The following is a 15,572-nucleotide window of genomic DNA, read 5'->3' on the forward strand; positions in this document are numbered from 1 at the left end:
TATTAGAACCATGGACAGGGCATGTGTCTGTATGCTACAACAACATCAGTGATGAGGCTCTGGCACGAGTGCTGTTATTAATGACCTCAGGTCTTTGTAAAGTCGTATTGCCTCTGTCGCATTATGACACTGTGCTATGTTCTCCTCCATCCCCATCAAACAGAGCTCATGCAGGTCCTGGTCGCAGGGAATGTCTGTTTTCCACAGACAGATGTCCTCTTGGAGAACAATCCCCACTCTTTCATATTGTGGTGGTTGCAAATAATCTTGTGCGTGATAGAGCTCAGGTACAATGTAAATCAGACATGGTTTCCCATGATAATTAGGGTGTCCGTTTCCACCTGCTGGAATGCGAAGTTTGTCCCACATTGTCACAACTGTGTCCAGCTCGTTCTGCAACAGATAAACATGAGGATTTCAATACGTATGAGGACTTCTTTTGAAAATTAGTACATGGAAGTTACACTGCATATATTTATTATACATCATTATAGCACCATAATGGGGAAATGCAGTATTTTACAGTATTAAAGCTGGTTCATATCAAAACAACACGAAATACAGCCTTGAGATGTAGACTACTATATTGAAGATATGGACAGTGGAGGACTTACTTGGATAATCTTCAGAAAGCAGAATTGGATCAGACCCTTGTCTATGAAATCCACATTAAAGTCTCCAGTTTCCTGGAACTCCTGGAAGACCCTCCAATAGCTTGCGTTCTGTCTCCTGTAGATCCCCCACCAGCTTTCGATCCGTTGATTTTGCTGTCCTTGGAACACACACGGCCCATGCACAACGCCAATCTCATCTTCTCGGAAGAAGTTTTGCAGCCTGTTAACATGGACATTTTGACTTTCCTGGGACACACCTGGACCAGATAGTGGCAGCAGTTTTTGAAGGCTGAAGGTCGATCACATTAACCTAGCCTGTGCCACAAACCATAAAAATATACAAGGCACATATCAAAGCACTATTAAATGAATTAATAAACATTTAATTACGTTTCACGTTACATTGCTAAGTTAACGTTAGCCTACATTTACGTTACCTTATCTGAAGCAGCCGGATATATAGGAGTTTGTCACCCTCCCATCTATTTACAAGTGGATCGCACAACTTCCCGGTCGGCTACATCTGCAGCCAGCGGCGCTACGGAAGCCGTTGGTGGCAGCGCATTAGTTTGAATTCAATACCAACACAGCATTAATTAATTTGTTATCTCGAGAAAACAAACTTTGTTATGTCGAGATAACAAAATAATAAGTCGTTATCACGAGATAACGGTGCATAAAAATAAAAACAAATCGATGGCCGTTCTCGGCTTCCGTATAAATGTCCAATATTGTAGAAAGTGATATATCTCCAAGTCTTAGAGCAGGCCGAGGTAACATATAAATACTGTGAGAGTATCAAAACGCTTAATCCACAAAGAAAAACACACAGCCCATATACAGAAATGGTGCCTGTAAAGGTGCAATATGTCATTTATTTACTGTACTAAATCCAAAAATGACCATAATGTATCATATGTATCATCTCCGTTCCGTGACGTGATGTCTGTCTGTGTTTGGGCCTGTTGGACAGCCAGGCCGGGTTGCCAGATCTATACCTGTAGAAACGTAAAGCCAGCGTGCTACAGCTGTTAGCACAGCCATGGACGCAGCAAACAAACGAACGGGATCAACGGAGATAGATTCTACCCGACCGTGGCATGTTTTTACATAGTTGGGTGACCAGAGACATAATAAAACCCAGGTAAATATTGGATATCTCTGAAAGATGGAGACAGCTTAGAGCCGTAAAAGACACAGAGTTGGCTAATTTCCTCCTTAATAGGCAGCTAAGCATTAAGCTTCAGGCTAATTTATCACAGCTATAATTTATCACAGTCATTTCAACATTTGTGTACTCACCTTGAATTATATAGAGTACTCCAGTTGGTTGCTCACAAAAATAACTGAGATACAGCCAGTGAAGTGGCCCCTCCTGGTGCAGGCTAACGCCGCAATGCTAACACGTGAGAACTGAAAATATAATAATAAAATACTGAGCCATATGGCTAGTTAAAAGATCGTCTAAAAAGACGTGTCTTGAGGTGTTTTTTAAAAGTTTCCACAGAATCCAAAGCTCTCAAAGCTAAAGGGAGAGAATCCAGAGCCTTGGAGCCGCTACAGAAAAAGCTCCATTACCTCTGGTTTTACAACGGGTTCTGGGGACGGTTAAAAGGTCTTGGTCTGAAGACCTCAGAGAGAGACCAGGAGTGTGGGTGTGTAATAGATCCTGGATGTAAGCGGAAGCTTGCCCATGCAAGGCTCTATAAGTGGTGATTAAAATTTTAAAATGCACTTTAAAACCTACTGGTAGCCAATGAAGAGCCTTAAACCCCGGAGTAATGTGGATCTCCTGCTGGTCTCAGACTAAGGTCCTGCTGCTGCATTCTGTACAACTTGCAGTTTGTCCACGGATGATTTGTTTAAACCAGTGCACAGTACATTTCAATAATCCAAACGTGAAGAAATAAAAGCATGAACAAGCATCTCCATCTCTTTTTTAAAGACCACAGATCTGATCTTAGAAATGTTCCTGAGATGGAAAAAACAGGAACGAACCACAAATTTCACATGACTGTAAAAACACATAGATTTGTCAAAAATGACCCCCAGATTTTGCACAACATTACAATCAGAGAGGGCTAAAGCCCCAATGGCCTGCCTCATCTTAGGGGTAATGCTGTCGGGGGCAAAAATCATCACCTCAGTTTTATCTGAATTTAATTGCAAAAAATTGTCAGCCATCAATTTGTTGATGGAGGTTAAACAAGTGTGCAACAAGGACAGTGGTGAGGTAGTGTAGCTGTTAGTTGGGTGGAGAGGGCGGTGAGGTAGTGTAGCTGTTAGTTGGGTGGAGAGGGCGGTGAGGTAGTGTAGCTGTTAGTTGGGTGGAGAGGGCGGTGAGGTAGTGTAGCTGTTAGTTGGGTGGAGAGGTCGGTGAGGTAGTGTAGCTGTTAGTTGGGTGGAGAGGGCGGTGAGGTAGTGTAGCTGTTAGTTGGGTGGAGAGGGCGGTGAGGTAGTGTAGCTGTTAGTTGGGTGGAGAGGGCGGTGAGGTAGTGTAGCTGTTAGTTGGGTGGAGAGGGCGGTGAGGTAGTGTAGCTGTTAGTTGGGTGGAGAGGGCGGGTGAGGTAGTGTAGCTGTTAGTTGGGTGGAGAGGGCGGTGAGGTAGTGTAGCTGTTAGTTGGGTGGAGAGGGCGGTGAGGTAGTGTAGCTGTTAGTTGGGTGGAGAGGTCGGTGAGGTAGTGTAGCTGTTAGTTGGGTGGAGAGGGCGGTGAGGTAGTGTAGCTGTTAGTTGGGTGGAGAGGGCGGTGAGGTAGTGTAGCTGTTAGTTGGGTGGAGAGGGCGGTGAGGTAGTGTAGCTGTTAGTTGGGTGGAGAGGGCGGTGAGGTAGTGTAGCTGTTAGTTGGGTGGAGAGGGCGGTGAGGTAGTGTAGCTGTTAGTTGGGTGGGAGGGCGGTGAGGTAGTGTAGCTGTTAGTTGGGTGGAGAGGGCGGTGAGGTAGTGTAGCTGTTAGTTGGGTGGAGAGGACGGTGAGGTAGTGTAGCTGTTAGTTGGGTGGAGAGGACGGTGGGGTAGTGTAGCTGTTAGTTGGGTGGAGAGGGCGGTGAGGTAGTGTAGCTGTTAGTTGGGTGGAGAGGGCGGTGAGGTAGTGTAGCTGTTAGTTGGTGGAGAGGGCGGTGAGGTAGTGTAGCTGTTAGTTGGGTGGAGAGGGCGGTGAGGTAGTGTAGCTGTTAGTTGGGTGGAGAGGGCGGTGAGGTAGTGTAGCTGTTAGTTGGGTGGAGAGGTCGGTGAGGTAGTGTAGCTGTTAGTTGGGTGGAGAGGGCGGTGAGGTAGTGTAGCTGTTAGTTGGGTGGAGAGGGCGGTGAGGTAGTGTAGCTGTTAGTTGGGTGGAGAGGGCGGTGAGGTAGTGTAGCTGTTAGTTGGGTGGAGAGGGCGGTGAGGTAGTGTAGCTGTTAGTTGGGTGGAGAGGGCGGTGAGGTAGTGTAGCTGTTAGTTGGGTGGAGAGGGCGGTGAGGTAGTGTAGCTGTTAGTTGGGTGGAGAGGGCGGTGAGGTAGTGTAGCTGTTAGTTGGGTGGAGAGGGCGGTGGGGTAGTGTAGCTGTTAGTTGGGTGGAGAGGGCGGTGAGGTAGTGTAGCTGTTAGTTGGGTGGAGAGCTCCGTGTGAGCCCTAGCTTTTATGACTGTCAATATAGCCAGCAGCTAACGTTAGCAGCTAACGCTTAGTTTATATGAACATGTAAAAAACAAAACATTAAACTAAAAATACAAAATATTTATATAAATACTTTCATGCATACATATATAATTAAAAGGACAAATAAATAAGGCCCCCCTCCACTTTATCCTTTAGTAAATCTTATGCTTCAGTTATTACACATCGTAGACACCGATGCATACACACGCACACACACACACACACACACACACACACACACGCACACACGCACACGCACACACACACGCACATTTACACTTGTTTTGTTTCTCATCAATAGCAGATTAAATGATAACACATCCATACTAGACTTAGTATATAGATATTATAGTTTATAAATATGTCAGTATATAGATATATTAGTATTTACATACATCAGTATATAGATATATCGGTATATAAATATATTAGTATATATACATACACTAGTATATAGATATATTAGTATATCTATATACTAGTATATAGATATATACTAGTGCTATATATAGTATATAGATATATTAGTATATCTATATACTAGTATATAGATATATACTAGTGCTATATACTAGTATATAGATATATTAGTATATAAATGCCAAGAAACCATCTAGTCATTATACAATACTATCACTTTAAATCCTTTTTGTATCCCTTTAATATATTCATTTTAAATAATCTCATTGTTGTACATGATTTCATCTCTTCACTGCAGCTGTTCCATAAAGTAACTTCTTTAGTTGTGATGCAGTAATATTTAGCATTTGTTCTTATAAGTTTCTTTTTAAATACAAATGTTCCTCTTTAGAGATGTTTGCTCTCTCTTTTTTGAAACATCCCTTGGATACTGTTTGATAGCTGATGATTATTTATTGTGCAGTTTTAAAGTCAACAATATCTCTGAATTTTAGTGCTTTAAATTGAATAAACAGTGGACTAGTTGGTGCTTTTTAAGTGGTTTCATTTACACTTCTTTTGGAGAATGAATATTCCCCATACCTCCAAACAATAAGTAAAGTATGGAAGTATAAAAGAACAATACAGCGTGTACAATGAGCGTTGATTTAAGAAATAATTGGTTTGATACAGTATAGTATACAATTTTTAAACATAATTTTTCATCGATTACGACTCCCAGAAATTTAAGTTCTTTTACTCTTTCAATTTCAATATCATTTATCATAAGTTTTTTGTGTAAACTTGTGGCACGATTACCAAAAATTATGAATTTAGTTTTATTTAAGTTCAGAGTTAGTTTGTTAGCATCAAACCAGCTCTTCATCTTTTTTAATTCCTTTCCTGCTGTATCCAAGAGTTGTTCCAAATTTACTTTACTATCCTTGTGCATTCTGTACATATACACTTCACTTGCACATACACATATACTTCAGTGCGTAAGTGATGTATATGTATGTGCAAGTGGAGTATATTTTGTAGTAAGTATGTGGATGTGAAGTATATATGTATGTATGCAAGTGTTCAGTACCAGTATATATGAATGTGCAAGTGAAGTAGATCGTGGCTGAGGCGGCTTCGCATCCCTATCAGTTCATTACACATTTTCCTCACACCATTGTGTTCTTGTCAGATATTTGCTTAAAGCTGAAAGGACCATAATAGCTGTAAAATAATTGAAATTGAAAGATGTGTGATGAGTTTTATCAGCAGGGCTCTGTGCTGTACATGACCACTTTGTCAGATGCATGTCTACTGGTTGACTATAGGCTAATGCAGACATCTTCCCTATAGGGAACCAAAACTCTTCAATATTTATCACTTCGTTATTCCTGTTTGCAGCTTTCATGTGTGTCTGTCTTCCTGTATTATTAATTAGAACACATTCAGGGCATTTGACTGAATGTGAAGCCATGCATCCCTACACCACTGCAACATTTCATAAAGGAAAAACTTCAACGTTAAGAGTTTGCTTTAGAGGTGCAGGCAGCCAGATTTGGTTACTTTTGGACAGAGCCAGGCGAGCTGTTTCCCCCTCCTTCCAGCATTTATGCTAAGCTAAGCTAACTAGCTTTTTTGCCCTCATCTTCCCTGTAACCATCCTTATTAAAAAGATAAATATGCATTTATTTTATGTTGTCAGAATGAATATACTAATAAATAGTGTTGCTTATGCGATCAACTGTGATTCCCTCTGTCTTTGTCTTTTTCCAGTGAGGACGAGCAGCTCCAGATGTGTCTGTATCTGAAGCACCATCACATCCTCAAGTAGTTCCCTGATTCCCCAAAAACCTCAACAGCATCAGGTCAACCACACAAAGAACTGGAAAAGTGAAAAGCTTCTAATAATTCAAGTATTTCTGACTTCTGACAGGAAATCAGACATCAGAGGAAACACAGGAATGGCTGTGTGTGTTTGTGTGCAAAACTCCTCATGTGTAATGTATCTAGGAACTAAAGCTGTCAGATAAATGTAGTGGAGTAACTAAAGTAACTAAAGTAACTAGTAACTAAAGTAACTAGGAACTAAAGCTGTCAGATGAATGTAGTGGAGTAACTAAAGTAACTAGGAACTAAAGCTGTCAGATAAATGTAGTGGAGTAACTAAAGTAACTAGGAACTAAAGCTGTCAGATAAATGTAGTGGAGTAACTAAAGTAACTAGGAACTAAAGCTGTCAGATAAATGTAGTGGAGTAACTAAAGTAACTAGGAACTAAAGTAACTAGGAACTAAAGCTGTCAGATGAATGTAGTGGAGTAACTAAAGTAACTAGGAACTAAAGCTGTCAGATGAATGTAGTGGAGTAACTAAAGTAACTAGTAACTAAAGCGGTCAGATGAATGTAGTGGAGTAACTAAAGTAACTAAAGTAACTAGTAACTAAAGTAACTAGTAACTAAAGCGGTCAGATGAATGTAGTGGAGTAACTAAAGTAAGACTAACAGTAATAGTAACTAAAGTAACTAGTAACTAAAGCTGTCAGATGAATGTAGTGGAGTAACTAAAGTAACTAAAGTAACTAGTAACTAAAGCTGTCAGATGAATGCAGTGGAGTAACTAAAGTAACTAGTAACTAAAGCTGTCAGATGAATGCAGTGGAGTAACTAAAGTAACTAGGAACTAAAGTAACTAGGAACTAAAGCTGTCAGATGAATGTAGTGGAGTAACTAAAGTAACTAGTAACTAAAGCTGTCAGATGAATGTAGTGGAGTAACTAAAGTAACTAGGAACTAAAGCTGTCAGATAAATGTAGTGGAGTAACTAAAGTAACTAGGAACTAAAGCTGTCAGATGAATGTAGTGGAGTAAAAAGTATATTTCCCTCTGAAATGTAGATAATTACATGAAAAGATGTACTCAATACTCAAGTAAAGTGCAAATACCTCAAGTGTTTAGGCAACTCAAGTCCAGTACTTTAGTAGAAGTACTGAGTTACATCCATCCCCTGATAGGGAGTGGTTGCCTGGGAGATACTGGTTTCACTCCTTGATAAACCTCTACGTGGGTGTGTGTTACCGGACTACTGTACATCAAGCTCTTGTAAAACAGTTTGGGTTACTGTGCAGCATTAATTAGAACAGTGTCCAAACCCATTCTGTCCTTCAGGTATGAGGTCATCTGGGCATAGCTGTTCTATTTTACAGTACAAAACAAAACCTAGCTTTACTGGATTACATTCATCTTTTTAATATAATCAAATCCATCTATTCTCATTATGAAAAATCCATCCTTGTCTGTAGAAGAAAACTCCAACATTATGAGAAGCATAGAAGTGGTTGCATTCTATGAAGCTGGCGACCCCTTTACCAATGAAAGAGGTGCCCGGGTAGCTCAGTTGGTAGAGCAGACGCACATACTGTACATATGGTTATATTATATATATACACTACCGGTCAAAAGTTTGGAGTCACTTAGAAATTTCCATTGCACTCTATTGTAGTCAGAATACCAGCTGAGATCAGTTGCATTGTTTTTTAACCAGGGCAGCAGCTTTCAGATTACATTATGTGCTTACATAATTGCAAAATCCTACTCCAATCTCCAATCCAGTTAGTTTTTTTTTAAATGATATCAGATTAGTGAACAGAATGAGCCTTTGGAACATTGGATGAATGGTTGCTGACAAGAAGCAATGTAGATATTGGATTAAATATCAGCCCCCCCACTCAGATCAGCTGGTATTCTGTCTATAATGGAGTGGTATGGACATTTTTGAGTGATCCCAAACTTCTGACCGGTAGTGTATATATATATATATATATATATATATATATATATATATATATATATATATTTACTTCTCCATGCAGCGGACATAGGTTCAACTCCTACATGCGGTTCTTTGCTGCATGTCATTCCCCCCTCCCCCTTCATGTCTTCAGCTGTCCTGTGGAATTAAAGGCCTAAAATGCCCCAAAAATAATCTTAAAATAAAACAATGAAAGAGGTTGCCCAAAGATACATCTATCAATACATCCTCTTAGAAAATATTTATTTCAAAATTGCAAGAAGTTATTTTATGATCATATCAGAACAAACTTGAACGTCGATTAGCTGATTGCCCGTATGTTGCAATGATAGACACTGTCTTATCAAAATGTTGCAATACAAAACCGGAAACAGAAAATATTGGCGTTTTGACAAAACCACATAAATGTACCTTCTATGTTAATCAATCACCTAGAAATCAATCCCATCATGTGAGATATGTTGCTTCCATGTTGCTGCACGTGAAAGCTGAGGCCTTGGATCGGAGACTGACTCAGATTTTTGGTCTTTTCCCAAAACTTGATCGCCACTCTTCCTGGTACCAACAGAGGCTCCCCAAACTGGGCAGTGACGTTGATGGGCGCTGTGATGACTCCAACTCCTGATGATGACACAAGAGAGCAATAACAAGTCTGATCAGCCACAGCAAGAAAGGGATAAAACAGATGAAAAAACTATGAAAAAGGCAAAATCCCTTTTAATAGCTAATATAAAAGCATTCGTGGACTAGCTCCAAGTTAAATTACTACGACGTTACATCAACCTATCAATCAGTTTGGTCTTCCCCTGAACATCTATTACCTTTGTGCTTTTCTATTTCAGCCAAGCAGACAGACAGCATCCAGAGACTGGGTGCGGTGTGCCCCCTGTAGCCAAAGAGCCGGGCCGGTAGAGAGAGGAGCCGATAAAGGGAGTAGTCTGAGAAGGACCATGCACACTGCAGGCCGGTAGTCCTGGGAACTTGGAGCTCTATCTGCTTCACATTTTCTGGCACAGGCTCATCTGGTTGGCCTGTCAAAAGACATATGACCAGAAACAGAATCAGAATCATTATAAACAGGAACATAATAACTGGTGTTGTGTGAAAAAGCCCCCAAAAAATGGAAGCTGAAATCTTAGTTATCTAAGCAGAAATCACCAGATTGCTGCTCATGTTCATTCTTGGATAAGCGTCTTCCAACTTTTTGGAGCTTGTTTTTGGACAGCAGCGTCAGGACGCTCTCCCACACGGGGCTTCTGGTACGAGACGTGGCAGACAGACAGATGTCGACCTCCACCCCTGCATCAATTTGCCGGTACTCCAGGACTCGAACCTGCAGCATGAACGGACCCTTCTTTAGTTCATCCACTGGCTGAAGGGTTTTCAAACTCTGACACACACGAACGAGACCTGCCAAAATATCCACAGTTGCCATCATATCACCAGACATTCTCGCCTCACAGATGTTGGTGGACCGGGTGGCACCTGGGTCGATCTGGCAGCTGCTGCCGTGGTCCTGCTCAACGCCCTGCGCTGCTACAACTATTAAATCTAGTCATAATTCTATTATCTTTACTGTTACTACGATGCATCATGCCAACTGCTATAATTACTATGAATAACATATCTGCATTCTGTCTCGGTGTCCTAATCGGCAGTGGCAGCCTGGGTCTGTCTGAGGTTTCTGCCTGTAAAAAGGAAGTTTTCCCTCGCCATTGTCGCACCAAATGTTTGGTCTTGGGGGGGATTGTTGTGTCTTTGTAAATTATAGAGAGTGGCCTAGACCCTCTCTATCTGTAAAGTGTCCTGAGATGACTACTGTTGTGATTTGACACTATAAATAACATTGAATTGTGTCAATACACGAATACACAATGTTCTCAACATGCTCTAGTTTACGAGCCATCTGCAAAAACACAACGTGGAGTAATCGGCTTTAATCAAAACCATCCGTTTGACAGAAAGGCTAGCTAGCTGGAACAGTTGTTCGTTAGACCATACCAGCTGCGAAATCTCAGGAACCGGGGACGTCTGTAGTCGCGTTAGGTTCCACCATACCGCAGCAGCAGACTCCTACAAGAATCTCAGAGCACATGGAGGCACGTCAATCTATACCAGCTGTCTTGGTCTCCAATCTACCATGCAGCACTCAGAGATCCGGCCCTTGTACAAACAATGGAAAGTTTCCTCAGTCCTGAATCTAAGTCTAAAAAAAAGTAAACAGTGAATCGGATAATCAGGTTCTTTTTTCCTAAATCTCATCATTAACTAAAAAAATCTGGATACAGTCGATTTCGAGAGAGAAAATAATTGACTATTTTAAAATTTGTAGCCTCGAAACTCAGTGAATTTCCCGAACCCGTGTTGTGGAGCGGTACACATCACGATAACGTATAAAATACAGCTATGCATCGCATGACGATTAAATTACAGCATTGCATCGGGCATAGCTGTTTTATTGTCAGCATATCATCCGGCATAGACTGTATTAAATCTAGATACACAATTCATTCTGGCAAGACGTATAAATAATAATCGAATTCATCCTGGATAGATTATTTACTAAAACACAGATTGAATCCGGGACAGACCTCTGTATTTATTACGCATATTGCATCCGGGCATAGACTGTATTAATATATAATACAGCATATTCATCCGGGCATAGACTGTATTAATATATATACAGCATATGCATCCGGGCATGGACTGTATTAATATATATACAGCATATCATCCGGGCATGGACTGTATTAATATATATACAGCATATGCATCCGGGCATGGACTGTATTAATATATATACAGCATATTCATCCGGGCATAGACTGTATTAATATATATACAGCATATGCATCCGGGCATAGACTGTATTAATATATATACAGCATATTCATCCGGGCATAGACTGATAATTAATACAGCATATTCCGGCATAGACTGTATAATATATATACAGCATATGCATCCGGGCATAGACTGTATTAATATATATACAGCATATTCATCCGGGCATAGACTGTATTAATATATATACAGCATATCATCCGGGCATAGACTGTATTAATATATATACAGCATATGCATCCGGGCATAGACTGTATTAATATATATACAGCATATGCATCCGGCATAGACTGTATTAATATATAATACAGCATATCATCCGGGCATAGACTGTATTAATATATATACAGCATATCATCCGGGCATAGACTGTATTAATATATATACAGCATATTCATCCGGGCATGACTGTATTAATATATATACAGCATATTCATCCGGGCATAGACTGTATTAATATATATACAGCATATCATCCGGGCATAGACTGTATTAATATATATACAGCATATGCATCCGGCATGACTGTATTAATATATATACAGCATATGCATCCGGGCATAGACTGTATTAATATATATACAGCATATGCATCCGGGCATAGACTGTATTAATATTATACAGCATATGCATCCGGGCATAGACTGTATTAATATATAATACAGCATATTCATCCGGGCATAGACTGTATTAATATATATACAGCATATTCATCCGGGCATGACTGTATTAATATATAAATACAGCATATTCATCCGGGCATAGACTGTATAATATAATACAGCATATTCATCCGGGCATAGACTGTATTAATATATAAATACAGCATATTCATCCGGGCATAGACTGTATTAATATATAAATACAGCATATTCATCCGGGCATAGACTGTATTAATATATATACAGCATATTCATCCGGGCATAGACTGTATTAATATATATACAGCATATGCATCCGGGCATAGACTGTATTAATATATATACAGCATATTCATCCGGGCATAGACTGTATTAATATATAAATACAGCATATTCATCCGGGCATAGACTGTATTAATATATATACAGCATATTCATCCGGGCATAGACTGTATTAATATATAAATACAGCATATTCATCCGGGCATAGACTGTATTAATATATATACAGCATATTCATCCGGCATAGACTGTATTAATATATAATACAGCATATTCATCCGGGCATAGACTGTATTAATATATAAATACAGCATATTCATCCGGGCATAGACTGTATTAATATATAAATACAGCATATTCATCCGGGCATAGACTGTATTAATATATATACAGCATATTCATCCGGGCATAGACTGTATTAATATATAATACAGCATATTCATCCGGGCATAGACTGTATTAAAATATCAGCATATCATCCGGCATAGACTGTATTAATATATATAAGCATATCATCCGGGCATAGACTGTATTAATATATATACAGCATATTCATCCGGGCATAGACTGTATTAATATATATACAGCATATTCATCCGGGCATAGACTGTATTAATATATATACAGCATATTCATCCGGCATAGACTGTATTAATATATATAGAGCATATTCATCCGGGCATAGACTGTATTAATATATAAATACAGCATATTCATCCGGCATAGACTGTATTAATATATAAGATATTCACCGGCTAGACTGTATATTATATAGACATTCATCCGGGCATAGACTGTATTAATATATATAAGCATATTCATCCGGCATAGACTGTATTAATATATATAGAGCATATTCATCCGGGCATAGACTGTATTAATATATATAGCATATTCATCCGGGCATAGACTGTATTAATATAAAATACAGCATATTCATCCGGGCATAGACTGTATTAATATATATACAGCATATTCATCCGGGCATAGACTGTATTAATATATAAATACAGCATATTCATCCGGGCATAGACTGTATTAATATATACAGCATATTCATCCGGGCATAGACTGTATTAATATAATACAGCATATTCATCCGGGCATAGACTGTATTAATATATATACAGCATATTCATCCGGGCATAGACTGTATTAATATAAAATACAGCATATTCATCCGGGCATAGACTGTATTAATATATATAGAGCATATTCATCCGGGCATAGACTGTATTAATATATAAGAGCATATTCATCCGGGCATAGACTGTATTAATATATAATACAGCATATTCATCCGGGCATAGACTGTATTAATATTTATACAGCATATTCATCGGCATAGACTGATAATATAATCATATATCCGGGAGGACTGTATTAATATATAAATACAGCATATTCATCCGGGCATAGACTGTATTAATATATAATACAGCATATTCATCCGGGCATAGACTGTATTAATATATAAATACAGCATATCATCCGGGCATAGACTGTATTAATATATAAATACAGCATATTCATCCGGCATAGACTGTATTAATATATAATATACGCATATTCATCCGGGCATAGACTGTATTAATATATAAATACAGCATATTCATCCGGGCATAGACTGTATTAATATATAAATACAGCATATTCATCCGGGCATAGACTGTATTAATATATAAATACAGCATATTCATCCGGGCATAGACTGTATTAATATATATACAGCATATTCATCCGGGCATAGACTGTATTAATATATAAATACAGCATATTCATCCGGGCATAGACTGTATTAATATATAGAGCATATTCATCCGGGCATAGACTGTATTAATATATAAATACAGCATATTCATCCGGGCATAGACTGTATTAATATATAATACAGCATATTCATCCGGGCATAGACTGTATTAATATATATACAGCATATTCATCCGGGCATAGACTGTATTAATATATATACAGCATATTCATCCGGGCATAGACTGTATTAATATATAAATACAGCATATTCATCCGGGCATGACTGTATTAATATATATACAGCATATTCATCCGGCATAGACTGTATAATATTATATACAGCATATGCATCCGGGCATAGACTGTATTATATATATATACAGGATATGCATCCGGCATAGACTGTATTAATATATAAATACAGCATATGCATCCGGGCATAGACTGTATTAATATATATACAGCATATTCATCCCCGCAAGACAACTGCTCGAGAGGACCGTTTGTTGGCTCCAAAATCCAAGGCCAACCCATCTTCCACTGCAGCAGAGCTCCACCAGACCTGGTCCCCTGAAGTCCCTGTGTCAACCAGAACAGTTTGTCGGATTCTGTCTCCAAATGGCCTCCATGGTCGAATCAGGGCCCAGAAGCCAGCACTAAACAAAAGACAATTGAAAAACCGAGTGGCATTTACCAAGGCCCACAGCCGGCTAACAGGATGGACGCTGGAGAAGTGGAAGAAAGTGGATTTTTCAGATGAATCTTCTGTTGAATTACACCACAGTTGCCGCAAATATTGCAGGAGACCTACTGGAGCCCGCATGGATCCAAGATTCACCCAGAAAACAGTGAAGTTTGGTGGCGGAAAAATCATGGTCTGGGGTTCCATCCAGTATGGGGGTGTGCGAGAGATCTGCAGGGTGGAAGGCAACATCAATAGTCTCAAATACCAAGGCTGGGCCGGCCCAGTCACCAGACATGAACATCATGGAGCATATGTGGGGTAGGATGGAAGAGGAAGCATGGAAGACCAAACCAAAGAGTACTGATGAACTCTGGGAGCTTTCCTAGCTAGTCCTGATGACTTCATCAACACATGGTCTGAATCCTCGCCAAACCGCATGGGTCCAGTCCTTCAAGCTCATGGAAGTCATACAAGATATTACATTTGGATCTCACAGCACCGCTATTTAATTTGCTGACATATTTTAGTATTTGTAGTAAATTTGTTCAATTTCTGTATAGGCGACAAGACTTTTGTCTTGCCAAAATTTGACCTTTCTGTCTTGTTTAAATAAATCTTTATTTAGTGAAACTAATTTATTTCAGTGCGAGGGTTTTAGCTTTTCATATGAGCTATTTCTTACACCAATTGATGAATTAAAAGTCAGGTTAATAGCAGGTGTTTCTACAAAATAGATAAGCGACAAGACTTGTGTCAGGGACTGTACACACACACAGCATATGCATCTGGGCATGGACTGTATTAATACAACCTGTTTCATATATATCTATGGATCCGGCCATAGACTGCGTGTGTGATATTACATACAGTATGTATACTGTCTATAATACTGGACCGTGCGTATGTGCGTACC

General features: G+C 39.4%; 1 protein-coding gene across 3 annotated transcripts; it reads right to left on the reverse strand.

Moving 5' to 3' along the window:
• Positions 1-8,678: 8,678 nt before the first annotated feature.
• On the reverse strand, positions 8,679-10,363 carry si:ch211-12e13.1 (uncharacterized). 3 transcript variants are annotated; one of them, XM_032516884.1, is made up of 3 exons: positions 9,596-10,363; positions 9,274-9,483; positions 8,679-9,073 (listed from the first exon to the last, which is right to left on the reverse strand). In XM_032516884.1, the coding sequence occupies exons 1-3, from the start codon at positions 9,900-9,902 to the stop codon at positions 8,880-8,882; spliced, it is 711 nt and encodes a 236-aa protein (XP_032372775.1). In that variant the 5' UTR covers positions 9,903-10,363; the 3' UTR covers positions 8,679-8,879. The 3 variants fall into 3 exon arrangements, with proteins under 3 accessions (XP_032372775.1, XP_032372777.1, XP_032372776.1); XM_032516886.1 differs by having other exon boundaries at positions 9,626-9,917; XM_032516885.1 differs by having other exon boundaries at positions 9,611-9,917.
• Between the last annotated feature and the right edge of the window lie 5,209 nt (positions 10,364-15,572).

The sequence above is a fragment of the Etheostoma spectabile genome, chromosome 5, assembly GCF_008692095.1.
Source record: "Etheostoma spectabile isolate EspeVRDwgs_2016 chromosome 5, UIUC_Espe_1.0, whole genome shotgun sequence".
NCBI lineage: Eukaryota > Metazoa > Chordata > Actinopteri > Perciformes > Percidae > Etheostoma > Etheostoma spectabile.